The sequence below is a fragment of the Pungitius pungitius genome, chromosome 4, assembly GCF_949316345.1.
Source record: "Pungitius pungitius chromosome 4, fPunPun2.1, whole genome shotgun sequence".
Taxonomy (NCBI): domain Eukaryota; kingdom Metazoa; phylum Chordata; class Actinopteri; order Perciformes; family Gasterosteidae; genus Pungitius; species Pungitius pungitius.
Window position 1 is genome coordinate 10,472,875 of NC_084903.1, and position 26,773 is coordinate 10,499,647.

At 39.9% G+C, this 26,773-nt stretch overlaps 2 protein-coding genes across 3 annotated transcripts in view; both read right to left on the reverse strand.

The window, feature by feature from the left end:
* Window positions 1-751: 751 nt before the first annotated feature.
* On the reverse strand, window positions 752-5,102 carry arl6 (ADP-ribosylation factor-like 6). The gene is made up of 8 exons (XM_037455242.2): window positions 4,915-5,102; window positions 4,115-4,241; window positions 3,819-3,880; window positions 3,588-3,656; window positions 3,407-3,501; window positions 3,139-3,268; window positions 3,012-3,067; window positions 752-2,491 (listed from the first exon to the last, which is right to left on the reverse strand). Exons 2-8 carry the CDS (start codon window positions 4,232-4,234, stop codon window positions 2,466-2,468), a joined length of 558 nt encoding a protein of 185 aa, XP_037311139.1. The 5' UTR covers window positions 4,235-4,241; window positions 4,915-5,102; the 3' UTR covers window positions 752-2,465.
* Window positions 5,103-5,688: 586 nt separating this feature from the next.
* The window catches only part of LOC119226344 (ephrin type-A receptor 6-like), a 37,433-nt gene continuing 16,348 nt past the window's right edge, over window positions 5,689-26,773 (reverse strand). For both annotated transcript variants that reach the window (XM_037484233.2, XM_037484242.2), the window contains 14 exons: window positions 23,727-23,882; window positions 22,664-23,014; window positions 14,642-14,766; window positions 14,161-14,323; window positions 13,209-13,314; window positions 11,121-11,191; window positions 9,316-9,441; window positions 8,425-8,610; window positions 8,226-8,287; window positions 7,894-8,103; window positions 7,656-7,805; window positions 7,376-7,569; window positions 6,784-6,933; window positions 5,689-6,446 (listed from right to left, as the gene is read on the reverse strand). In XM_037484233.2, the coding sequence (XP_037340130.2) occupies window positions 6,332-6,446; window positions 6,784-6,933; window positions 7,376-7,569; window positions 7,656-7,805; window positions 7,894-8,103; window positions 8,226-8,287; window positions 8,425-8,610; window positions 9,316-9,441; window positions 11,121-11,191; window positions 13,209-13,314; window positions 14,161-14,323; window positions 14,642-14,766; window positions 22,664-23,014; window positions 23,727-23,882 (2,165 nt within the window). In that variant the 3' untranslated portion in view covers window positions 5,689-6,331. The remainder of the gene's footprint in view (window positions 6,447-6,783; window positions 6,934-7,375; window positions 7,570-7,655; window positions 7,806-7,893; window positions 8,104-8,225; window positions 8,288-8,424; window positions 8,611-9,315; window positions 9,442-11,120; window positions 11,192-13,208; window positions 13,315-14,160; window positions 14,324-14,641; window positions 14,767-22,663; window positions 23,015-23,726; window positions 23,883-26,773) is intronic.

Here is a 26,773-nt window from a genome sequence, read left to right on the forward strand (position 1 = left end):
GGGTGCCAAATTTTTAACTGCTATCCACAGTGCCCCTGTTTCAGAACCATGGACAGAGGCTTTATATAAGCCTCAGGTTTACATTATTAGAAATCATTGATCTTAATTGTATGAATTGATGAGACTGCACTCTCACTGTACGTCATTCTTAATTTCTATTTGTGTGATTATACAATTCCTCTCTATGTGCCGATCATTTCATAATGAAATTTTACAGTGAAAACATTTTAAATCAGCTTGAAATAGAGCTTTTTTGGGTGGTCTGACTCTGACTCTGAAACTAAAACAATAAAGTTCCAAAGAAGCACAATTCTTTTTTTAAACTTTAACTCAAATGTGATTTTGCTCAACATCTGACACGTGATTCTGTGTGATACTGAAGCCAAAATCCCAAACTTCCGGAGGACAGCTGGGAGGGTTTCTAACTGCATGTTTGACAGATGGCTGCCACATTAACTTGACACTCAACTTTGCTCAATGATCCTAAATACATCCATAAAAACATAATAATATGAAATGACACAAAATGTAAAACAGCCATCAATCTGCTGCACTGAATTATACCAGACATTCTCTGATAAAATGGATGTTTATGTTTAACCAAATAAATTCTTCTGTGCTCAAAGGGCTCAAGGTTTAATGAGCAGCTGTTACTGGCAGCAGTCAAGATGTTCGTAAGAGAGCACTAGAGAGTAAGGAAAGATAACACGGCTAACATATGAAGTCCCCAAAGTGACATCATGAAACAATATTCATTCTCCCCAGCATTTATTCTATAAAAAATAAACACACACAATGTAATAAACAAACCCCACAAGCTCATTTGATAAGAACAATCTACAACGTCTTTGGTGCTATTGTGAACTTGTGCTGAAAGGGTCCAAAGATATGAAACATTAGTACTAAGTGAGGGGACAGAGGCGTATGAAAACTAAATCTTCTCTGGAATTTGGAAATATTTTTTATGTTTTTTCCTGAAAGCCACCAAGAGAGGAATTGGGATATTTTGGAGCTTTGCGTCCCCCAGTGGTCGTGTAAACAGAGACACTGATGTGTGTGGGTGGGCAGCCGTGGGCATTTGTAGTTTATCCAATTTATGATATTAAAAGCCAGGTTTAAGGAAGAGACATACATGAAGACAGCACGATACAGTATATCAACGAGTATCTTAGATAAATGCTTTTTTACGTAACAAAAAGGTGTCAGTTGTTCCTTTTTGCTTAGAAACTCCTCCCCTTTGCTATACACAAGCTGATTTGTACAGAAGTTTCTTTTTTAATGCAAGCTTTCAGTCAGAGACCAAAGAAGATGATCAAAGGCTTGCCTTAAAAAACCCTGTGCAGAGTGGGCCAATGATTGTTTTTTCTTTTTCATTGCCGGCTTTTGGATCTCTGAAGTACAGAGTCATTTTATTAATGCAGTTTGTTTGATTACATTTGTTTTTGTTTGAGCACTAAAATAAGGCGAAGATTGGAACACAGGTTAAATAGATTTGTAAAGACAAGTTTTCTTCTTTTAGGCAAACAAATTAACTTAATATTCAAAGGAATCCAATACAGCTTAGACCCAAGTTACAATACGTATTGTATGTATCAAGAAACATGAGCAGAGACGTATGAAGTATTAGCCCCAGTAAACATATGATGGATCTTATTTTTAATGTGACAGTGAGATGGCCTGATATTCAAGCTTGAAAAGGCGATGTGCGCTCAACATAATTTGATATTGTCAAAAAACTGGGTATTGTGAACTGTTGGGATACTTCAAACCAAACACAAACAATAATGTATCGACAAAGCCCCTGAGAGACAAAAGAAAAATAAATTAAATTTGGCATATTTCAGAGGTGGAAACATTTTTTTTCTATACTCCATTACACACACATTGACCTGTAACTTATTACAAACAAGGCTGCACGTACTGTATCTAACATTGGTAACAGTGATGATTGGACACAAGTATAATGCGTTGTTTGAATTAATCAGCTATTAAAAAGGTTTTCTCTCCATGAAAGCTGGCATATGCCATTTGTCGGACAAAGGACAGTTGAGGGGCAGAATGAAACTAAATGTAAACACCCAACAATATGTCTTTTCTAAAAGACATCCAGAGTCCCTCTCCCCTAAAATGAAGACAAAAACTATTACAATAATGTACTTAAATAAAGCTACAATATAGTTCGTCCTGTTTTCTGTGATCTGGTTCAACATAGACATTGAGAAATGGAAAGGGTAAATATAATTTTCTTTTAACATCGAACAGCCCCTGCAGACAGCTGGGTGTTACTATTGGTACCAGGAGAATCAAATAAGTTCTCACTTTTAAACTCACTTTTGCACATGCAACCAGGACAACCTAAATATTCCATAAACATCACTATCATTACATGGTACCTCTAAAAACCTCTACTTTCATAAAAGACTTCCATGGACGTTGCTTCCTCCGGCGCATCCATCATCATGCCCTCACGTTCTCATTGTTTTGATTTGATCTGGGAAAATGTGAGAATCGCTGTTAATAACTTAAAACCTATACTGCAATAATATGAAAGTGAATTATTTGGGCCATAATAGTCATGTCTTGTAAATCTGAGATTGTGTCAGCCCTAATATTCTTAGGATTAACTGGTATGGTATTGCTTGAATTGAGGATGAAAAATAATCAACTGTAATGGAAACTAAGAAATTTGAATCAAAGAAATGTCATCGAAGATCAAAGGACAATTGACATAAATGTACATATTGTATAAATACAACATTATAAATCAATTGTAGGTCCTGAAAATGATCTGTAAAGTTTTTGTTGCTAATCAACAGTGGCCATGTCAGCACATGGTGGCACATTTTAAGTAAACAAAGTAAAATGTAATAGTGTAGTGTGTCTATAATACATATATGTGTTATATGGAACAGCTTTTTAACGGTATATAATTAAGTAAATTGATTTTATACAAATGTTCTAAACACTGTCATTGCCACTCCCGCTTTCTTTCATTTGAACTCTCAACATACCTTGTAACCAGTCCACTCCTTCCTGTAACCCTTCTCCTTTCAGAGCATCAGTGGCACTGAAACATTTCAACAACATCATGTTTTAGGAAAAGATTAACAGTCTGGTAATAACTGTGCTTGTTCATACCAGATGTGCCAGGGTTTGTCTTTAATGTTCTCCAAACAGAGCAGCTGTGACACCTTGACAGACGACAGAGCATCCCTGACATCCATCTTGTTAGCAAAGAACAGGATGGGGATCCTCCTGTGCTTCACGTCTGTAGCGAGAGCGCGAGGGGGAAGTTTGGAAAGTTAGTATAGTGAAGTAGTACGTTCATTAAGTTCTGCTAATGAGAAACAATATTATGCAACCAAAACACATTGAAAAAAAGAGCAATTTGCGTTTATGAGCGTACCAGGGTGGTTTAGCAATGTGTCAAGTTCTTCTTTGGCAACTACCATCCTCAGTTTGTCTGCACTATCAATGACAAATATGATAGCCTGGCCTTCCCTGAGAAGTACAAAAAGATCACAGAAATGAATATGCATAGTGTATTAAATGGCAAATAGTTGGTTTTGTAGCACTGGCAAACTCACTTGTAGTAGTGCTCCCAAAGGTTTCTGTATCTGCCCTGACCAGACATGTCAAACACTGTGAAGGACAGACTACAAAAGTAGAAGAGAGAGAACTTTAATATTGTGTCGGTAGAAAACAAAGCATCACATATAGCTCAAAGATGTTATCAATTTACTATAGACAGAAATGTGTAAAAATTAGAAGATGCCTTAACATTTCTTGAATTACTTATTGTTATTATGAACAGCTACCTGGATGTCTTGAACTTCTCTATGCTGAAGCCAATGGTTGGGACGATGTCTTGCGCTTGAGCCTGTAAATCAAAACCTTAATAGGAATTGCTTGCACCATAGAATTATTAGGTAACAAAGTGATATGAGGGTAGCGATATAGTGCAAAACTGTAGATAATTATAGAAAAACAGAGACTAGCATGTAATATGGATGTGCACAAATAACTGATTTGTCAAATACACCAATAGCACATGATTGAGAGTGAATAACATTTATTTCAGAAACTCACTCCAATGAAAGCAGGTTACACTTACATTTGCGGGCTTCAGCTGGTTGATGATCGTGGTTTTCCCACTGTTGTCCAAACCAAGACACAGCACATTCACTTCCTTCTTCAACCCCAGCCATCCTGCCAACTTGTCAAACAGCCCCATCAGCTGCCTGGCAGGTGTACAACGAAAAAGGCCATGAATGAAAAGCTGCATGCTGCACAGAATCCTTTGCGAACATTGGAATGCAGTCACATCGAGCTTATTGCCTCTATTGAAACATTTAACACTTGCATTATGTAACGTTACTTCGACACCGATATGAAGTCTGACTGCTTGCACCAACATCATTAGGTCAAAGACGTGTCTGCGCTCATCTTTAAGTCAACCTGGTGTGCAGTTAGTGAAATTACTTGTTTTGATTGCTTGATCAGCATGATCGCGATTACTTAAATTCGCTCACCGTTATTGTGAGCTAACCGTTAGCTTAAGCTAAGGACTCCGGCCAGCTTCTAACGTAATTAACATTCGCTAACAGCTATTTAACCAGTTAATCTCTTGTTCTTATTGCTGCTGGCTAGCCTCGGCTAACGTGTAGCCAGTAGGTTAACGTTGTTTACTTCAGCTAACGTAAATTGTCGGACGTTAGTTACTATTTTACTATCCCTTTGCAGTATTTTATAACCGCATGTCTAGTTTAACAATACACCCTGAACACGAGACGGTATAAAGTAAGCTAACGCTTAACGTTAATGTTTGAAATCTAATATAGCTAGCTTAACATTACAGTTAAGCTAACACGTTAGCTGTCCTTCTCCAAACCGTCTTGTAGTGCACAATTTCACCTGTTATTTAGCGACGATGTCTTGCTTTCAAGATTCACTTAACGTCCCCTTAAGCTCGCTCATTCAATGGCCTGGGTCAAACCAGTATTTGAGTAGTTTCTCTTCTAGTCTAACATGCTCTCAAGTCAACAGGCTGCACTAAGTTATTTACACTGCGTTGCTGGGAGACCAGTGCGCGGATCAAGTCTGCCACCTGGAGGCCGAACGAGACGCCCTCCTGCACTGTTTGTGAAAAGAAAAAGACCCAATACACGGACTAAAAACGGAACCAGCTAATTGTAACAGAAGTAAATGCTACGCTTATGAGGTGTAAGTTTAAAATAATAATAATCTTTGTATTGGTTATAAGCAACCTTACTCTACAGTGGAGCCACCTTACTCGTATTGGGCACATTCTCCTTTTTTATTTAACAATTTTCTGGTTGTTTTTTAAATTTCTTTTTTATTCCTGCAAATACAATTCTAGTTCATTCATGCTCGTCTATATAGAAAATTGAAATGGTGTGCCCTTTTCTATAATAAATAATAGAAAAAAGCAGTACAACGTGGAACCTAAACACACATTTTGTCACCACTTTCTTTAGCTCTTTCATTTATAACCTACCAGACACACCCATTTGACAAAGTCACCTGACCATTCTTTATGTCCAGAAAACATGTCTCTTAAGTTACATTTAAGAGGACACGTGTGTGTTTGAGAGAGGGTGTATCCATGGACTTCTTTGTTAATGTGCTCAAGCAATCTGACCAAGGACAAAGTATTAAAATAGGGTTGTTTATTAAGGAACAAACTTACTGAATAAAACATACAATTTTCACAAGACATTTTGTACAACACATACTGCATTATCATGAGGATCGAACATATATTTCTATAAAATCTTTTGACATTCAGCGGTCTTCAGTTCAAAAAACATGATTGTATTTACCATTCTTTCAATCTTTATTCCTGGTGAATTGTTTCATTAACCGACTTGAAAGGTTGTTATTAAAATCGTGTACTGTGCCATTCATCAGCATTTAGCCTCTGATCTATCCACTTCCTCTGCGGTCATGAGGTAACTGACTTGAGACCATTCAAAGTCAATACAAACCATTGGATTGTCACTTGGAAAGAGAAGAGGTATTGGTGAACACTTGAGTAGACACTAGAGTAAAGAAGTTCCAAAATTCAAGTGAATGCTAGCAGTTGCTGAGCTAATAAAGAGACGGCATTTGGCCAACACTGACAGAGGTTGGTTGTTGTGGAGGCTGTAGTGATGAGGATCCACAAGATGAAGAGTGTGTGTCAGGCAGCGGCCCTCTTTCACATGAGCAGCATTGGGTACCTGCTACACCAAGTCCAATTAATTATATGACGATGCCAAGGAAGTCTGTGGCTCAGTGTGAAAACACATTCTGTCTTTGTGTGATGGTCTCATACTTGAAAGCCACTCTGTTGGATGTGGTGGAGCTGCAGGCGGAGTGACTGTATGCTGCTTATTATTCTCCTCTGGTGGCCAATCAAACAGATCCCGATACGCCTGATGTCACTAAAGTGAAGAAGTACAATTTTGAATTAGTTTACTGCCAAGCTATTTTAAAATCAACCAAAAAACATGCAATGAAGTTAATAATCTGCCACAAGCACACTGGGAAAACTTCATAATAAGAGCAATAAGCATAGTCATAACAAGGATATAATACTGTAATACTGGGAGTAGCAGTTATAATACAGTTTTCATACATTCACATACTGTACAGATAATTTCTTGATTGTGAAATCACAAGTACAATTTCACAATTTATCCGGTTCCCTTCATGCTTGATTGCTTGTAGTGCTTCTTCTTCATACTATAGCTGCACTCTGTATAATTTGGCTTCACTCACTCCAAACTCATTGTAGAAATGGAATCCAGGGTCGTGTATCCTGCTGCTAGGAAGTTGTTCTTATACTGGCTCATTTTGATGGAGTCGAGCCAGTCACCGATAGAGATAAAAAGGGGGTAGTCCGGCATGTCTTCTGGGGATTCAGGGTAACTGAGATGACAAACAGAAAGTTAACCAATACAAAGGCGTTCGTTGATTGGAATGTGAAGTATTATTCTGGTTAACATGCCAGTGATTTGAATGTATAAACCGTGTAGAGCCATTATTAGCACCTATCATTTTTCAGTGCATACGTTTTCCAGCTTTAGAGGTTAGTCATTTCGATGTATTTTGACAACTAATTATTATTTCCCGGTGGTATCGCCCTCCATTTACAGAGTATTTTCCAAGATGTCCCTGCTTGCTTGCTTTATGTCCCTTGGGTTTGATATTTTTATAGCACATAAATACGATTCTATTGGAGCTCTTAACAATTTAGCTCATAGCTCCTAAAAGCAGCAACAAGTGTTTTTTGGTTTCATATTTTACCTGCACTACCAAGCAGGGATGACATCTATGCAAAATATTATCTGTATTAATTATTGATAGTTACCTCTGTAGATCATTCACCAGAGGTAGCAGACTACTGGGATTGATTATGAGTTTGTCCAGGAACGAGAGCACGTTGTTGAAGCGTGGCCGCTGGTTGGACTCCTTCTGCCAGCAGTGCAACATCAGCTGGTGCAGTGTCACAGGGCAACCCATTGGTGCTGGTAGACGGTAGCCTTCGTCAATTGATAAAATTACCTGAGAAGATAAATACAAATGCAAGTGATCTGTGTTTCAATGAGGCCTCGAGGGCTTTTGGAGTTTTGAAGGGATCGGTAGCTTACATCTTGATTGGACATCTCCCAGTAGGGCCTCTCACCATATGACATCACTTCCCACATGACAATGCCGTAGCTCCATACGTCACTGACTGAGGAAAATTTTCCATACGCAATCGCCTCCGGTGCCGTCCAGCGTATTGGTATCTTTCCTCCCTGATGCAACATCAATAACCCAGATTAAAGCCACTGCAGTACATGTCGGATTGTAATCGCATGCTGTAACTGTATGATCCACACCCACCGCAGCGGTGTAGGCTGCTTCGGTGTCATCTTCCAGGACTCTGGACATGCCAAAATCAGACACCTTACACACCAAGTTCTCGTCCACCAGGATGTTGCGAGCAGCTAGGTCTCTGTGAATGTAGCCCATCTCTGAGAGATAGGTCATTCCCACTGCGATGCCACGCATCATGCCAACCAGCTGCAGCACTGTAAACTGTCCATCACGTGCCTGGAGAGGTAGTGAGAGAGAGAGAGAGAGAGAGAGAGAGAGAGAGAGAGAACATGTGATGTACTGGTGACAACATTTCCTAAGCAAACAGTGGCACATCTGACACTGTTCATTTCTCTCACCCGGAGGAAAGAATCGAGCGCTCCGTTTTCCATGTACTCAACGACTATCATCACTGGTCTGCCTGAGGAAAGGGTTGGAAAGACAGGATTTTAAAATGCCACATAGTGTGGACTACAGTACAACTGATGCTGAAGAGGAGAGCATGCATGCAAAAAAACAACAACAAACACGTCCAGAGAGACACAAAAGAGAGCTTACTCCTCGTGACCACTCCCTCCAGCCTGATGATGTTGGGATTGTCAAACTGTCCCATTATAGAAGCCTCGCGTAAAAAGTCTCGCCTCTGTTGTTCCATATAGCCACCTTTAAGTGTCTTTATTGCCACGGCGATGTCCATCCTTCCAGGTATGTGCAACCGACCACTACAGACTTCTCCAAATTCACCTGTCAGAACAACACAATACATAAAAAGGGTGCACAGTTATATATTATAAGAATTTATTTGCAACTCAATGGCATAATAAGAATAGTCTATAGATTCATAGATTTATAGATTTGCTTCACTATTAAGAGTTACACAGCTGTATGCACAGCCTCCACCAGATGGAGTCAGTGTTCAGGAAACTAGACAGAAGGGAGGCACCTTCATAATTACTCCTGAGTTAAATAGCGGACACAATCTGCTCAATTTAATGAACCATTGAATATTCACAGTCGGCAGCACATGCTTTGTTCCCCTAATGTACAATCCTATAAACTACTTTAAAATCAGTGGCTGTAAAAGTCTTGAATTGAACTTTAAGGGGTTTAGCATTTTTAATAAAATAAAAAATATTACTCAACATTAAATGTGACCATTTCCATTTTTTCTCTCCTAGTCAACGACCGTTGGGACATTTTTACAATATTGCTGTGTCACCCTGTTTCTCAACATAAAAAGTAGCCAGATTAAGATAATGACACTCAAATGAACCCTTTCTCTCTTGTTACCCGTTATGCATTACACACATTCATGCTTTCCTCTTGTAGACAGTTGACATCTGTGCAGTGCATGAAATAAAATCTGTAAAACATGTACAGTATAAAGTATGAGTGCTTATTTATATTTGTGTATGTGGAGTCTTTTTGTCTTGTGTACATCTGTTTTACCTGCACCAATCACCCTCTCAATGCATATGTATGAGGGGTCTATCTCTTTGGCAAATTCCTCAACAGCCTGAGTTGGATCTTCATACGTATCTGGATCCACATAGGTCTTTATCCCAGAGAACGGGACTGGAAGAGGAAAGACAATTTAGATATTTTACATATAATATTGGAATACACATGTTAAACACACTGATAACGTGCAGCTATTTTCAAGGGAAACTCTCAGCTCTTCATACAGTATAATAGCAGTGGGTACATGGTACACATGCAGATCAGACAATCGTGCATCTCATACTATATACAGTACGCGAGATCACATAATAATATGAGCCACTATGCAACCTGATTGTATAAAGTAAAATCTGACAACAGTTTAAAACCACAGCTTCCCTCACCAGAATTTAAAATGACTTTGATTATGGGGGAAAAAATGTCTTTCCTTTTACTCAATCATGTATTACACCCTTTTTCAAATATGTTGACCACTACTTCGTCATTTTCTTTCTTGATTCAAAAAAGAAAATAAATGGTTGATTTAAACATTTAGGCTTCATTAATAACTGGTCTTTGAACAATAGTGTATTATGATGCTTTTGGTTTGGGCCATATCAGACAAGCATTCATGATATATTTGCTTCTATAATCTTTTCTGCTATTTTGTGAAGGGATGGAGAAAAACAACAAGAAACAAAAGAAAAACAACAAGCTGAAGAAACAGCCCCAGAGCAGCATATAGAGACGTAGCAGGCAGCCAGACTTCAGCATCCTCCTCACTAACTGAGGCTGTGGGTATTGCTGCAGTGCTCACGATGACTGGCACAAATGATAACTTGAAGCAGCCCCTGGTACACCTGGAGCAGATGAGCTGGGGACTAAATGTACGTTATAGCTCTGTCAGGTCATGTTGTGATGGTTGAAGGCTTCTTCTGAGAAAGATTTCAGTTGGAGTCTTCACCCTCCCCTCTCTCCAGGGTGTCTGAACAGCTCCATTGCAGAAAAGGCCTTTTCTTACAGTTTGTTGAGGCTGCTGGCCTCCCCGCCTAGCTGATGCCTCGCAGCACCAAACAGCAAGGAACAGAACAACAAAAAAAGACTCCTGGAGGCCAGGATTCAAACTATTTTCAAAATATGTATTTCATGGGAAGACTGTAATCATTATGTATTATGTTCTGCAAGCAAAACTAGATGAACAATCACATGCAAAATGTAAAATAGCAATAAGTATAATTCTGCAGCAAAAGTTGTCCAACTTTCTGCACATGGGAGGAAAAGCAGAAAGCTCAAAGACACACAGTGTACACACATAGACTGGCCTTGGGTCGATGTGTGTCTGTGTGTGTTTGTGGGGATTGGGGATATTGGATCAATCTCAAATCACCAAATCAGCAGCACAGCGTGGTTACAGGAGCCACATGTGTGTCCCTGCAGGCCTCACATCCAATCCTACAAGAGCTCTCACTCAACCGTCCGCAGGACAACGTTTTCTTTCCCAAGATTGGTATGTCTCCCCTACGGTGCCAATCAATAACCCGGTTTTTATCTGCAATGGCCAAACCACACCAGGGTTAATCCTGTAATTTCTTAAACAGAGCAGCGGTTACCGAGTTTTGTCCAGTAATGGGTGTATGAGGCACTGTGATTGGTGCAATAAAGGAAATGGAAACACCAAGGCAAACTGTGACGGCTCTTTGTACAACCTGTGTCCAGACTTAAGGTGTGGGAGCAGGAGCGTTTCAGCACCTGATGTGAAAACCCAGACAAGTCATTTTCTAACACATACAACACAAAAAACATGAAATAGATACCATGTCCAGCACGGAAGCGAGTCCTCCTCTTCTCCTCTGACTTCATCCTGGCTTTAATGTAGCCCTGACACCTGTGTAGGTGAACCAGAGTAGGAATCACATCAGAAAACACCCCGTATGTCCTCTCTTTGTCGGGCCGCTTTGGTTTCTGTACCAGAAGATAAGTGTAACAATGGTCTGTGTTTCATTTGGTCATTCAATTTTCCTCGTTGTCATTCATTTTTTTATATAGAATAGTGAATCAAAACAACAGGTTGAATGCGCACGTAAGCACAGGGGCATTGTTATCCTGCAAAGTCTCAGCACTCTTTTTTCCGACCACATCTGGTCTCACAACATGAAAAAAAACATCCTTTTTCCTTTCTGATGGGCAATTTTATTATTTTCAACCAAGTCATTGTCATTATTTTAAAACTGAAATCAAATAACTACGAATCTTCAGGAACAAAAATCCAATGACCAGGTTTCCTGCCCTTGTGACAAAAGGTGGGAAATGGAAAACATTTCAGACAGCAGAAGCCGTCGCCAGGCTTTTGCTTCGAAAAAAAATGTTTTCCTCTTTTCTCTAACCCATTACTTTTGGGCAATTTTTGTTCTTTCCTTTTTGCCTTCTTGTATATTTCGTTCCATTTCACAGCTTTTACGCCAGTCAGTCCCAAAAAATCAAGGCTTTCAAAGCTCAGTCTCCATAGAGTCAGGACAAATGTAGCAATCAATCCCCAAAAGACCAATTTGCATTCTCAATGCTCAAACCATACACAAGACACATATTAAGGTAAAATCCTCTTATTATCAAAACTTCACTTGTACTTTGCATCTTTTTACTTTAGAAGAGTTTATTTATATTAAAATGCTGAATGAGCTAGATAAGAGAACTACCATTACTGATAGATGAAGCTGCAGGCCAAATAGAAAGTAGGAGATAAAGCAGATAGTGTTGAGTGTCATTTACATTTACAAGTCTTTCTTGCCTATTCTTGCACCTGAGTAAGTTGAAATAATACACGAAAAATGATCATGATCAACCACAACACGTAACCACACCAACTGCACATCTGGGTCTGGCCCAATACTAAACTGGTTGGAATCATACTTAAATGACATGTTTGTCTATGCATTTGTCTTCATTAGATCTACAAAATAAAATCAATAAGACTATTGATTCTATTGACACCGCTGCTCAAGTCCCCACTAAGATTGTGAAAGTGGATCCGATCCCTTCATCGAGGTGTGAACATCAGCTAATAATTAATGTGAAAATTAATGTGGTTTAAGGCAAAACATTCCTGATGTTCTGATAAGACATGAAGGACCACATTGGCGTGTATTTGTCTCCAATGCTTACAAATATGTCTCGGGGTTGTTCACATTTAGAGATATGATGAGGACAAACACAAGGGCCAGAACCCAGAAAAATCAAGAGCAGATATCAGAGACTAAGACACACAGTCCCTCCCAAAATGCATTCCTTTAACATATTATACATATTTCAAAATATGGTCTACACTTCAGCCTACACATTTGTAAAAACTAATTTTGTTGGATATTATGCAAAGTATTGAGTATTTGTTCTCAACAGGCACAACAATTTGTCTCAATACTCTCACTACACTTTTATGTGTGGGAAAGTGAGACACACTGTGGAGATATTTTCAACATTCAAAGTTTGCAAATTGTGTAATCTAAGATTATCATTTCAATTTGGTTCATTATAACGTAAAATCCAGACAAATGACCTCCAGATTCTGGTCCATTTATCATTGTTTATTAATAAGTGCCACTAATGGTAAAACCCTATGAAGCAGACTCAGCGTGAAGACACAGCTAACCTGTGCAAGTTAATGGAACGGAGCAAACTGCTGGTACTTGCATTACATGCTGAGCAATTAGGCAGAAAATTGGTTCAGCCATTTGGAAAATGAGAGCGTCTGCTTGGTGGCAAAAAGAGAGTCCATTAGCAGACTTTGGGTTGTAGCCTCACATTTGAGATCATGAGAGGAGGAGAAAAGAGGAAAGTGTGTGTGGTGTGTGAGTGGTGTTAAAAGAAAGACAGAATCAGAGAGAGACAGTAGGGGGCGGGGGTCTTACCGTCCAGTGATAAGGAGGAAGAGGGTCAGGATGACCAGCAGGGAGAAACCTCCTACAGACGCCGTGACCACCACCAGAACTTGACCTTGATCAGAAATATCTGGATCTGAGGAAAGAGAGAAGAGAGCAAAGCCAAGTCAGTACCTGTATAACCAGCTCTCTCCCAGTGGTAGAACCACAGAACTCACACACTACGTGGTCCAATGAATGAACAAAACAGTGAGGAGATATATTTAGTTTCTGTGCTGCTTGATTTTAAATGAAAATATTCCCACATTTCATTTTTATGGCAGTGTGCCAGAAATATTTCATGATGTCCTAAATGGACGGAGGGCTCAGTGATATTTGTTGAAACAAACATATCTGTTTAGTAATTTAAAGCAGGATTTATTATTATATTTGACTGAGGCTAACAGGTGGTAGGAAAAGGAAAGGAGTAAACAGTCAAGGAACAAGGAAATCACTGCATCCTGTGACATAACACCATGTGAGAGTAAGTGAACGAATGAGGTAAGAAGGAACACTGCATTTGTAGAAGCCAAATCTAAGTCTATAAATGCATTGGCCTCTGGGAGTATGAAAATATGAAGGTGCTACATATTCATTACCAAAAGTGTGTATTTTGTAAGAGGCTGTGCATCCCTGCATATTTCAAGGTCATAATCAGCCGAGCGTAATGTGTGCATCAGCAACTTACAGAGCTTATAAACATTCGGATAAATGGCTCGTGCTTGAAGAAGAACGGATGAGTTTCACTGATCCATAGCAGAGAATGACCATGAAATACCTTCGATTTTATAAGGTTGTTGATCAACACCAATGACATCACATTAAACCTTACTTCCAGTCGAGTCCTATGTTTCAAAAATATGACCTATTTCTTTTTTGAATTTCAACACCAAATATCAGTGCCTCTCCTTTCTAGAACTGGTCCCCCCCCCCCGCGGCGTACCCTCAGCCGCTGTGGCAAACTCATAGTTGGGGCTGTACGCCGTGTAGCCAGCAGCAGTGCGAACACGGACGTGGAAGACGTAGACAGTCGAGGGTCTGAGACCCGTCACGACCACGCTGGGGTTTTTGGTCCGTGTTGATGAGTAGCTCAGCTGCTCTTGCTCCTGAAGAAAAAAAAAAAACGTGACTCGATTGCCGGAGAGGATACAAAAATCTAGTTTTTAGCACGACAGATTAACTGTGTTTTGCATAAGACTATTATCACAGTAATAATTGATCCAAATACATTTTCATCTAAATTACTATTGGAGGAGATGGTGAAAGGTGATTATTTGTGTGCACTATACGTAACACCTTGGGGTTTCAGTGCAAACAAATGTTACTACGATTAAAACAATTGAAGCAATTAAAACAAGAATTATATCAAAATAGTCTAAGAAAACAAATGCAACTTTTTCCTTGAGTACAATCAGAGATTTTACCTTCTCAAAGTATTTAACTTCATAGTCCACTATTTCTGAGGGCAGCTTTTCCACCTCTGACCAGGAGAGGGCAATGCTGTTTTGGGAAGCCCAGTCTTTCCTGACTACACCCACCAGAGCAGGACCTGAGGATGCAAGGAGATCCGCTGTGATCATTAACTTAGTAGACGCATGGTCTAAGGGTCATGTGCCGAAGAAAGATCGGTACATGGAAAAAACAAGAGCAAGAAAACTGAGCCAAGAAAACTGAGCCACTCAGTCACCTGTCCAAGAGGCTCAAGGGAGAAGGAGGAAATGAGTGATCTCAACCATATGTTGCACGAGCCACGGCTGTGAAACACATAGCCCGGAAATTCGAATGAAAGACACAATATGAAAGTGTCTTCTGCAATCACAGAAGAACAATATCAACATATAAACAAAAAGTTATGAAAAAAGCGACACAATGAAAACACAATGTTACTTCTCCCCTTTCACAGTTCAGAAAAAGAAAATCTCAAAAAGGCAATTTTTCAGAAATAACACAATGTCATTGCACTCTAGAGGACAATTCTTTCTCTATTAGAGGAATACCTAAAGGGAATAGAGGGCAGAGAAGCAACCATTTTACTGTCCAGCCCCTCTTTGAGCAAAACTGCTTTGTTGTCAACAAACCACTATACGCACAGCAACCCTTCATCATGTTTGTCATTATTTTCAATTTCGAGTACTGTTCTGCAAAAAGCTGCTGAGGAGACAAAAAGTAACCTAGCAGAGATTCAACTACTTCATCAATTATTCATTAAGCCTTTGCTTGAACAGAATATGATGTGGCAAACGAACACATCCAGTCTCTCTGTTGTGGATCTCGCTGTTTTAGAGATCATCTTTGGAATAGAAATTCCAACCCGGATTGACGTCTTACACCGTCCTTAGAGCTCAGAGAAGCAGATAAACTCACTATTAACGGGCCAAAGGCTGGATGAGGCACTTCACGAAGGTGAGGGCCACCGAAATTAAGCCAGAAGTCTTGAGTTGCAAATGTGACTTTCACACATTGCCGCGACTTTGTCTCAGCAGCTCGGTCCAGCCCGGCGCTTCACAGTCCATCGGCTCAACCGCTTTGACCGGTGAGAATCTCAGGCGTTTCATATTATATCTTCTCAATAGCTGCACACACCACAAACACACGGGGTCACGCACGGCTGGGCCCGCGCTGTCTGTCAAACCGTTTGCAGAGTCACACCACGCGTCTGCCGCGTCGGCCGTGCTACTCCAGATAACATGTGTCCTCTCTATCCCGGTGGCAGGTGGCGGCTGAGCTGCACGAAGCGCCCGGAGATGTTGAGGGAATATCTCAAGCCTCAGAGTGGCTTCCTGCTGCAGTTATTAATAGCAAACAGCACACACAACAACAACAAGTAAACACTACGTATTCAGAGCAGACTCGGTGGCAAAGTGCAATGCCAAGGACAAACTGCAGTGACTCGGGAATGTCATCTAATGCATACATTTGTGTTTTAGCTCAAGACTGGCCGGTTTAAAGTCTAATTGAGAAAAAAAGCTCTAATTAATACAAAGGTCACTATATTAAACTCAAGTTTCTTTAAACAAAATGCTCAGCAAGTTGTCAAAGGAGAAATATGACAGGTAGCTGAGAACCAGATTTACTTGTGGATATTGTATTTGTATGTTTCTGATTGATGGGTGACCACATCGCCAACAACATGTGAACAGTGAAATCCTCTACAAAAGCAATTCCAATGTGCACAGTAGGGCTGCAGCAAATCATTATTTTCACTGATTTATCTGCAGATTAATTTCTCTGTTGATTGATTAATGGTCGAGAAAATGTCCAATAGGATTAAAAACAATGGAAGTCAATGTCCAAATGACTTGTGTTCTCTATCCAAGAGTACAAAGCAGAAACAGACTGTCTATTTAACAAGGCAAGGAACAAGACCAATTTCTCTTTATCATTTAGCTAATTTTAAAAAATAAACATTCATTTTCAAAACAAGAGGAGTATTTGTTTTTCGTGTTTTAAGTCATTTCAGCTCTAGCACCGACAGATAGAGAAACATCTGTCGATACCCACTGTAAAAATGGAAGTAAGTATGCAAGTAAAGGCACAACTTGAGGCAAGCATCAACCTGCAAGTAATTCTGACCAAAGTCACGTTTTGACACTGTCTAGTTTGTTAACAAAAATGGTTGCATAAAGACTATAAGTCTGTGTGTGATGGCTTTTTTCTAGTTTTGAATTGAATTGCGTTAAAGAATTCCTTTTATGAAATCATCCATGAGCAGATCCTAAAAATAGAATTACAATAAATTAAAGTGTAACTAAATGAGCTTGTTATACAAATGTATTAGTTAAAACATATCAAAGCAACAAAGGTATGGATGAATTTGATGAGTTTTTAGAGAAATCATGATGTTTTTAAGTTGCCACCAGTGAAACCAGGCAGATAAATATGCATAACCCACTTGTTACTTGGTATAAAAATGTCCATGAAAATCCCATTACTAGAGGGGATTTCTGGCTCCAGCATACAGTATAATGTTATGTATCTATCAGCATGTCTGTGTGTGTGTGTGTGTAGGTGTGTGTGTGTGTGTGTGTGTAGGTGTGTGTAACGGTGCTTGAGGAGTGGACTTTTCTTTGCATGGACATTTTTGTTAGAAACTCTCTAAAAACCCTGTGAACTCTTATGCAAGATGCTATTTTAGGTTGAGGATGAATCAGCCCGTTGGTTAGAAACCTATACTGCTATGTATGAGCGGCTCCCAGAAAACTATTGCAATCGTTACATTTCCATCACGATTCAAAAGAATATTCACAACAAATGAACTCTATATATTGTCTATGGGCAACATCTGAATTTAGGTTAGCCCTCAACTGTAGATGAAGAAAGATAAAGAAGGGGGTAGAAGAGAGGAGGAGTTAACAGGGAAAGCTGTGAAGAAATCCCACGAGGTTGCATCTCCCCAGCATCTGAGTATATAAATAGACGTCAGCCTTATTCCCAAAGCAAAGGAGATGAAAACGGAAAGGGAATCCACTGGGGGAAAAGGGAAGAGAACAAAGTAAAGAGAGAAAAGCTCCTGAATGAGGACACAGCAAAAACATTGAGAGATGCTCACACATGCATTTAGAATGTGCGACCTCCGCATGACTCTTGTTATTGTTTTGAAAAAAGAAAAAAAGAGGCGATGAAGATACCATAGCTGAAACATAATCAAAGATAAACAACGGATATAAGATACACTTAAGTAAAGGTTGAATTCATAAATCTCTCTTCTGGATGCTTTTCCAACCTGCCTGCAGCCCATAGAAAGATATGCATACAATATACAGCAGTCACATTATTATTTACACTACACAACATACGCACATTTATGCATTGATAGTGTTCTATTGCTGTTCACATGTAGAATGGTTGAAGAGGAAATGTTCATGTACAACAACTAACGGTCCAGGTTCAAATCTGGGTTACTGACCTCAAAACCTTGTGGAAATACAAACACAACGATTGATTGGCAAGTTAAATAGAGTAAAAATATGCTCACAACACTCAATTTTTCTTAAAAGCTAAAGCTGCACTGGCATTGTATTTGTACTCGTTTCTTGATTGTTGTATAAGAACATTGAGGAATCAATGAAAATCACTTCACAGTATGAACAGAACCAGACAACATAAAAAGTTCAAATGTAAGCCACTGAGAAGCACGGATGTTAAAGAAAACAGCTGACAACGTTGTCCGGCTCAACGTGGCACCGGAGGGTAGGTGCTCGAAAATGATGTCACAGTCACTGTTTGTGTGAAGCCGTAATCAAACAGTGCACCAGAAGCTAGAAATGCGTGACTTAGAGTGACTTAAAAAGTCACTGATTGCTCAAACCTTAGCTATTGTCAAATATTTAAAATAATAATGGTCAAATAATTACAAGTCAGCTGAGAATACGAAGAAATACCCCAGAAAAGTGAATACTAATAACGTATAACACCAGTATAATATCTAGTAGTAGCAGAGCAGTAGAGCCTCAATTTAGCCTTAAACAATGAGCACATCTCATAGAGATTTCCCCATTCAAACATTTGGGTTATCTCCGAATCAATGCATCAATAAATCCTTTTGATTTGTTGAAATTACTCAGTATATAATACAGTATATCCCACCAACAAAAACTTAACAAGTGTGATTTTGGTCCCAACTTTCAAAAGGCTCAATTACAGAGTCGTCAGCCTCCATCAGTCGTGGACACAATCTTTCACAGTACAAGAGGATTGATTTGAACACAGACAAAGTCTAACCGCGTGGTCTTCGCTCTGCTCCTGTTGAAGGTGAAAATCATCAGTAAACAACTGGGACAAGTTTGCACTGACTTCTCTGTGCCTCGTCACAAAACGCCGCAGTGAACCTAGTGGGAGGACTGGTGGGTGAGAGCCGCTCTGCCGTGCAGTAAAACAACAGAGACCCCACGGCTCACGCGGCCCTGCGTTGCTGCCTTGAGAGGCGCCGGGACGACAGCCGCTGACCTTCATCAACTTCGACAAGCATCCTGCTTTACACAGGGAAATTAAGTGTGACACACAAAGAGGGCTTCACCGCTACTAAACGTGTCTTCTGAGAATATGTGACTAAATAACTATGGCTCAGCTCTACCTGCAACAGTGACTGAAAACAAGGTCAACAGACACTGGACGGACCGATCATTCCTGTTGTTTAACTGGGAATTAGAACTTCATCAAGGTTAGACAACCATGCAGACGTTAGGGCACACAAGAATTAGCATAATTACAAGAATAATGAGACATTAATATGCAATTTATAAACAGATAGCGTGCCAACAGAAAACAAATGGTGCCCCCTGATTCTCACAAAAAAAAATCTTTAATTGCTATTTCTGCCGTTGATTGGCTACCATTCCATCGTTGACAGAATTTCACAATGAATTAAATGAATCACCTCGCAGCATCTGAGTTAATTGGCAATGAGCCTGTCCAAAGTACATCCAAAGAAAAGTTTTGACAAGCAGAGATTTACAACAAGCCTCTGTCTCAGCTCGGTTACGGTTTTGACTGCTTGGTGAATTCTTTGTTATTTAACAACATTCTAATATATATAATAATAATAATAGAATATGTACAGCTACAATATAGTGTATTTATGAAATGCATGTTACCCGTTCATTTACATTTCAAGGAGTTACTCAGAAGAAAAACGCAAATGTGATACTTAAAATCCCCTGCCTCTTATGTAATGTATGTCCAATGGACTACAGGAAAGGATCCCTGCGTGTGGGAGAAAGAAAACCGAGGGGGAGCACAGGGACGAGCTGGGAAAAGACTAAAAATGACCACATGCAGGGCTGCGCGTGGTATGAAGGCGGGTGAAGCCAACGCGTGTGCGAATGTTGCACAAGCATGGATTTGTTTGGCTGTGGGTGCATACAGTGTTTCCACTCTGCAGAGCCAGTTTGACAAGTTAATCCATTCTAAACATCCAGAAGGAAACATCCCCACAGGCTGCTTCTCCTCCTCTACAGAGATTATTTTGCATTACAACTTCCTCCCGTCAGTCGAGCGGCGTTTGCCGGAGAGATGGGTGTGAAGTGAACATGTGACGTCTGGCTCCCATGGCAGGATCACAGCTAAACAATTGTAACAATAATACTTTGAATGTTGTTCACTGTATGCTAGGGGAGAAGCAACAATGAATGATGAAGTAAATTGACTTGATTTATCTTCTCTTGAATGAGAGGGATTTCATTTGTTTGAGACCATCTTTCACTCGATATCACTAGCGAAACTGAGCAAAGCATGAAAAACAATTATACTGTATCCGTAAAAAAAAAGAGCCAAAAACCAAAAAAGGGTTGGTGGACAATGATAATGACCTAATAAGAAAATGGTCATTCATTTTGATTTAATAAAGTCCCAGACAGAAATATATTAACAACTACAAAATTCATTGCAATGAAATTTGGTACGTCCATTCATGTTCCCACTCGGGAGTAAAGTTATCCAGACTTTTCCCCTAACGCCGCCATCAGGTCAAAGTTTTGATTTTCATTTACATAATTCTATTTTCTTCTAAACAGCTGCAAATCAAAAAATGCAAAACATTCCACCTGGGCTGTATTTTATGTAGTGTCCTAATTAGCTAAAGCTAGCACGGTAAAACCCTGAACTAAGATGGTTTAAAGAGTGAAAATGAAACTTGTAAAACACCAGAATGACAGAACTCTGTCTTGTTTAAATAGGACGAAGCACCATTCTGATTAAGAGACCACAATACAGAGAATTCAGAACTTGATGAGTGACTTAGATCCTTCCATCTATTGTACAGATAATTGGACAAACAGCCATCTGTGAACCGACAGATTGGATGTAATTGTAGACATAAATTTAAGCACTTCCTTTCGGTCTTAGGAATACAAATGACAAACTGCAACAATCTTACCGCTATAATTATTGCCGCCTGTTATCGCACACAAAGGCGATTAAGGACAGATAATTTCATATTTGTATATCTGAGCCATTGACGGGAGTCTGTCTTGTTATCATCAGAATGTCACGTCTTACTGAAAGGAGAGAAACTGTGCACATATACATCTCAGTAGGAATTATGGATCCACTCCTTCCTTCATTTCGACTCTCTACATCAATAATGCTGTCATTATTTTGTAACTTGAAATATCAGGATGAGCCTCCAGTAGTCACTTGAACAGGCAAGTCTCATAAATCTCCAATTCAAGCCCAAGCCAGGGCTTCTTTGAGGACATTTATCAGCAGTTGATCTCAGGTCAGCCGCATGTTGCTAATTAGCACCATTTTCAAGTCATTATGCTATTAAAGGTCACAGATGAGGACTTTTTTGACATCTAAAGCTGGACAGAAAGACAACATCTTTGGAAAAAGACACAGGGTTCTCAGGAGGGAGAAAGGCAAGAGAAAAAGAAATGTTCCTGTTACAGGAGCATAAATCTCAACCTGCTCCCGGAAACAAACACAGTTTTTATGTAACTACAGCGCGAGCATATGTCAAGTATGCATTTGAACATTAAAGTTCTCAATCCCTCACACTCAAAGCCTTGTTTGATTGATCAAACACAAAAGAGAGCCATATATCCAATTCTCAATGTACAGTAGATGAAAGTGACTTTAAGCATTCAGCAACAAACAGGTCTCTCACATCCACTCAGTTAATATGAAAAATGTCCCAAAAGGTGAATTGTGGACTATTTTTTTAACCAATACTAATACAAAATGCATCCAGTATATTTGGACCGCACCTTCTCAATCTTTCAGAGTGTGAGGGATCAGGACTGAGTCTCAGGCGCAGAGTAAGAACACAACGAGGTTCGGTATCTTTACTGGCAAAATCAATTTTACAAAACAAACCAAAAACACAGGCACAAGCCGACTTCACACACCATGCAGGGAGAAAGAAAAAGGCCTGGCAATACAAAACAAAAAGGGGCGAGAAACTAAACAAAGAGACTCTCAGAGTCGTCACGCTGAGAGTTAGGTTGTTTAGTGTAGCACATATAATTTTGGATAGCGGCTAGATAAACATGTCATCTCACCGCTTGAATGGTCCACTGGGGAAAGGCCCACCTTTCCAGATGGTCATTTTTGCCCGTGCCAGCAGGATTAACACATGCAAAGTGTTGCTATATTTTGTAGCCTACCGTGTACTATTTCTGCCTTGCAAAGTGTTTTAAAATGTATATTTGTAATTGTAAATGACATAACCCTAATTAACAACTGTTTTTGTAATTAGCCTTTCAAAAATGTTTTAAAGTTATAGTTGAATCAGAATATAAAGTTGAAATTAGATCTTGGAGCCCATTGTAGAAATGCCTACCATTAATTGTCTGTTATTACATTAATTCACCTGTTTAATTGTACATTTTATCCCAGTGAAGAATATCAATAGAATAATAATCACCTGCGCTAGGCAAATTAGCTTGTCATCATTACCACAGTTTGGATTGGAAAGCACTGAAGTAAACAAAAGCTCTTCAACTCACCGGCTTGGTTGGTATTGACGGTGACGTTTGCCAGCGAGCGTGGAGACCCCCCCAGCCCGGAGACGCCGTTTGCCGCCTCCACATGAAAGGTGTAGTTAACGTGCGTGGCAAAATCTAGTATCGCCACAGAGGTAGCGGTCAGGCTAAGCGGGCGGGGGACGAAGCGCAGGTCCGGCTCACATGGCTCACACTGCGTCACGCCGCTGTCACCGTCTCTTCCGTCACAGCGCTGGCAGAGGACGTTGTAAGTGACGTCCTCCCTGCCCCCCGTGTCCATGGGAGGCATCCACTGCAAGAAGAGAGCCGTGTCATTGATCAATGAGATCAGGTTCCGGGGAGCCGACGGAGGCCCTGTAGGGGGATGAGAGAGAGGGAGAGATGACTCATCGATTACACTCTGGTCACTTTGTCAGCTGTTGTGCAAATATAGCATGACAAATGTACAGGGTTGGGTTTTTGGCCCGATTGACCACTGGTGACATTTCAGAGACCTCTTTTGGAGAAGTAGGTTTACCAAAAAAGGATCAACTGAGCAGTGATAACACTGTACTGTACTGTAAATGCAGGTTTGTATTCAAGAATCAATATTACTGTAAATATAACAGCAAGTTTTTCCGTCTAATTTAGCAAATTCCTCGGAATAGACGTTTGTGTGAGTCTTTGCATATGTGACATCTGAGGAAGACGATGGTGAGAAAGGACCGGATGGCATAAGCTCAGTTTTTAGATTTCTCCAATGCCTTTTTTGAGGTGGACCACCACCTCTCTTAAAGGATCCCTGGACTACCGCACCAACCGTCTATGTGCAGATACACAGTGTGAGTCAGACCTGGTGCACAGGGGCCCCACAAGGAACCGTTCTGGCTTCACTCTCCATATACACCTTGGACTACAAATACATCTCTGCTAACTGTCACCTGCGATTGTGGGCCTTTTTTTCTCATTGGTGCCGGCGCAACCGCCTCCAGATCAACTCTAGTAAAACCAAAGAGCTGCAGGTGGACTTCCCCCGGGGTCCCCAGGAACTAAGAATGTCCCGGCCCAAAGTAAGAACTTCACTAACTTGTGCAGGCCACGGTGGAGGAGTCTTTGATTGCTCTGTAGAAGCCTTTGTCGCAGTGACAGATGGTGGCGGCCTGGTCATGGCTGGAGCTATGTGGAGGACACTTGGAGCATTCAGTGTTCCCGGAATATGCTTTGAAGGAGCCAGGCTTACAAGCTGGGGAAAAAGAGAGGAGCAGGATGAAGCCAGTTACAAAAGCGCGCGGCACACACACACACACACACACACACACACACACACACACACACACACACACACACACACACACACACATTTAGTTACATTTCCAATTGCCTCTCTTCTCAACTGTGGTCTGACATTATCACATTTTGTGTGATGCTCTTGGCTTTGCACCTAAAATGATCATTCCACTTCCACCATACTATGGGGACCAAACTATGAACAACGCTGGATACTGTATGCACCCAGTAATGGAAAATAACATAAAGGAAAGTTGTAATTTGTCTGGTATGATAAAAAAAACTTTCACATGGAAATAATGTATTATTAAAATGCTATCGCAGTCTGCTTTCAGACTAAAACTTGCATCCACCTACCTGGTCCATCCTAATGACCTACAGTACGAGTCCAAGGTTTTGAACACAGCTTTTTTTTTGTCTGCCACACATCTCACCTTTTCTTGGTTTTACTTTCAATTTCAAAATGATCAAATAAATATGGCTGATGTGAGGCGTAATGAAATTCAATCAAGGTTTCATGCCAGACAGCTGGGCAAATTTTCCAATTTCCGCATTCTGATATTTACCCACATTTGCTTATTTTCTTCAGAGACCATATAGCATACTGTGAGAATGGTATTGTGACGCATAATTGTCATAGGCTTCACACTGCGTCGCCTGAGTGATGTCCAGCTGCTACACAGAGACATGGTACTCCTTACAATAAATAATTGTTGGCGCATTGATTGTCCTGGTAAAGTAAATTGAATTAAATGTATCCTGCTAATAATATTTAATGGAGAACAGCGATTAAGATTTTAAAGGTTCAGTAGACGTGGGTACACTAAAACCTGCCAATTATAACGCGGAACAACTGATGCAGTATCTCCAGCATCTTCATGGTTGTCGGCTTGGGAGCAACGCGTGGGAGAAGAGGTTGAATGAGGACATGACTTCCTACCTCAGGCTAGATTGGTGTTACCTGACTCTACCTGAGGCTTCTTGTTGGAGTCAACGGCTCAGTTGTTCATTCAACTGATAATACACTTCGCTGTGAAGAGACGACCTGTAGAAGAGCCGCCTGTCACACCGGACTGGAATATTATTTTGAGAAAAAACAAATTGGATGGTTTTGACTACGTCTCCCACGGTCCCGTCCCACAGAGAATTATCTTTTTTGAATCCAATATTAGTGAGTGGAAGGAATCTCATCTCTTTTTCCCAGCAATCTAAAACCATATAATGTCATCACTGTCAGAATAACTGCAATCCCTTTGCCTCAGTCACACCTCAAGCTAAAGAATATGTAAAACACGGGTTTGCTTCCTCTAAGCGAAAATATTGCTTTTTCACAACAGTAAGTTTCCCTGCAAAATCAAGCTTCACCTCTCCACAGGATTTAGAGCTACAACTGACAACTATTTTCTGTTGTAGATGAATCTGATGTAATTATTTGTATTCATTTGAAATGCTATGTTCTAAATGCCTGATGTCTTTGTCCATTTGGTCCAACAGAACAGTCCGGAACTAAAAACAGTATTCAACTTAAAATGGTATAAAACAAAGAGCAGCAAACTCACACATTTTATATGATCACACAAGGAACATTAATCTGATCATTGGATTCTCCATTTTGCATTACAAATTGATTAATGGACTAATTGTTGTATGCATTTCTATTTGCTTTCTATGCTGTCTATTATACATACAAATGTACAAATGCATCTTCAAACATGGTCAAAGGCCTCTACATTATTAAATCAAACAATTTTTTGAATAAAAGCAAAAATAAGGCATGACATGCAAGGTGGAGTGAAAATGAAATATAATAGCAGGAAAAACAATCTGCATAACAACGTGGAACTAATTGAATAAAAGTATTAGGATGCGATGAAGTATTGATACACAGATATATATCCTCGCCCAAATCACATTGCTTCTTAGCTTCTAATGGGAAGAGTAATTTGTCACCCAGCTTCCAATTTTTGAGGCCCCTCAGTCACTTGAATATTACTTTCCTCCCGTGTTGAGCTCCTGCCAAAGGCAATAAACTCACAGATTCATTTGAATTGCAGCTGCTCCCTGCTCTACGGTGCTCGCTGGCAAGATCACCACCAAAAAGCAATTACAATACTCATAGCACCATTTCTATCGGAAAGTTGGAAAACATCCCCGCCACACACACACACACACACACACACACACACACACACACACACATATAATGAGATCCAATTTGTACCCTATAAGCTGTTTGGCTTTTTGTCATGGAACGCATTCTTATTCAAGGAGCAATATTGCCACAAAATAGGTATTCCCATTCAGAGCAAATACGGCCAGGGACGGAAAACAAACAACAATCACCCCGACAGAGGAATGTTTTCACCAGTTTGGAGAATCAGGACCGAAACTAATAATCCTTTTTTTCATTATCCATTATCCTGCCAATTATTTTTAATCAATCAATTAATCACGTGGAATATTACATGTACGTTATAATTTTTACACTGAGCTATCTTCATGAAGTCCAACCATTTTTATATTAAGTTAAGACATAAGATAAGATATACATACACAAGATATTTCTATTATCAACTACAAGCAGACAATTGGAGCTAAAGCTGTATTTGACTTTATGCTGAAAAATCTCTCAATTTCCTTCTCCGAGTTGGTCTCCACCAACTAGGCTGCTGAAGGGAGTATGTGGCTTTAAATGTGGCTGCTAAATAATGAAAACATTGCGGATAAAAGCAGTAAGCAAATGAGAACATTAAAGTTGCAGGTTTTGAAAAAAAAATAAAGATCTAAAAGATGCTGTAAAGCTCCGTAGAGCCAAGGAAGCCTTGCAGAGCTGCAAAGTAATTCTCT

Bases quoted from the DNA above. Each gene is read 5' to 3' on its own strand.
- arl6 (XM_037455242.2), bottom strand. From the start codon at position 4,234: ATGGGGCTGTTTGACAAGTTGGCAGGATGGCTGGGGTTGAAGAAGGAA. The intron at 3,502-3,587 runs GTGAGTTTGCCA...TGTACTTCTCAG, and splicing joins CTTTGGGAGCACTACTACAA to GGAAGGCCAGGCTATCATAT. The intron at 3,269-3,406 runs GTACGCTCATAA...CTCTCGCTACAG, and splicing joins CACATTGCTAAACCACCCTG to ACGTGAAGCACAGGAGGATC.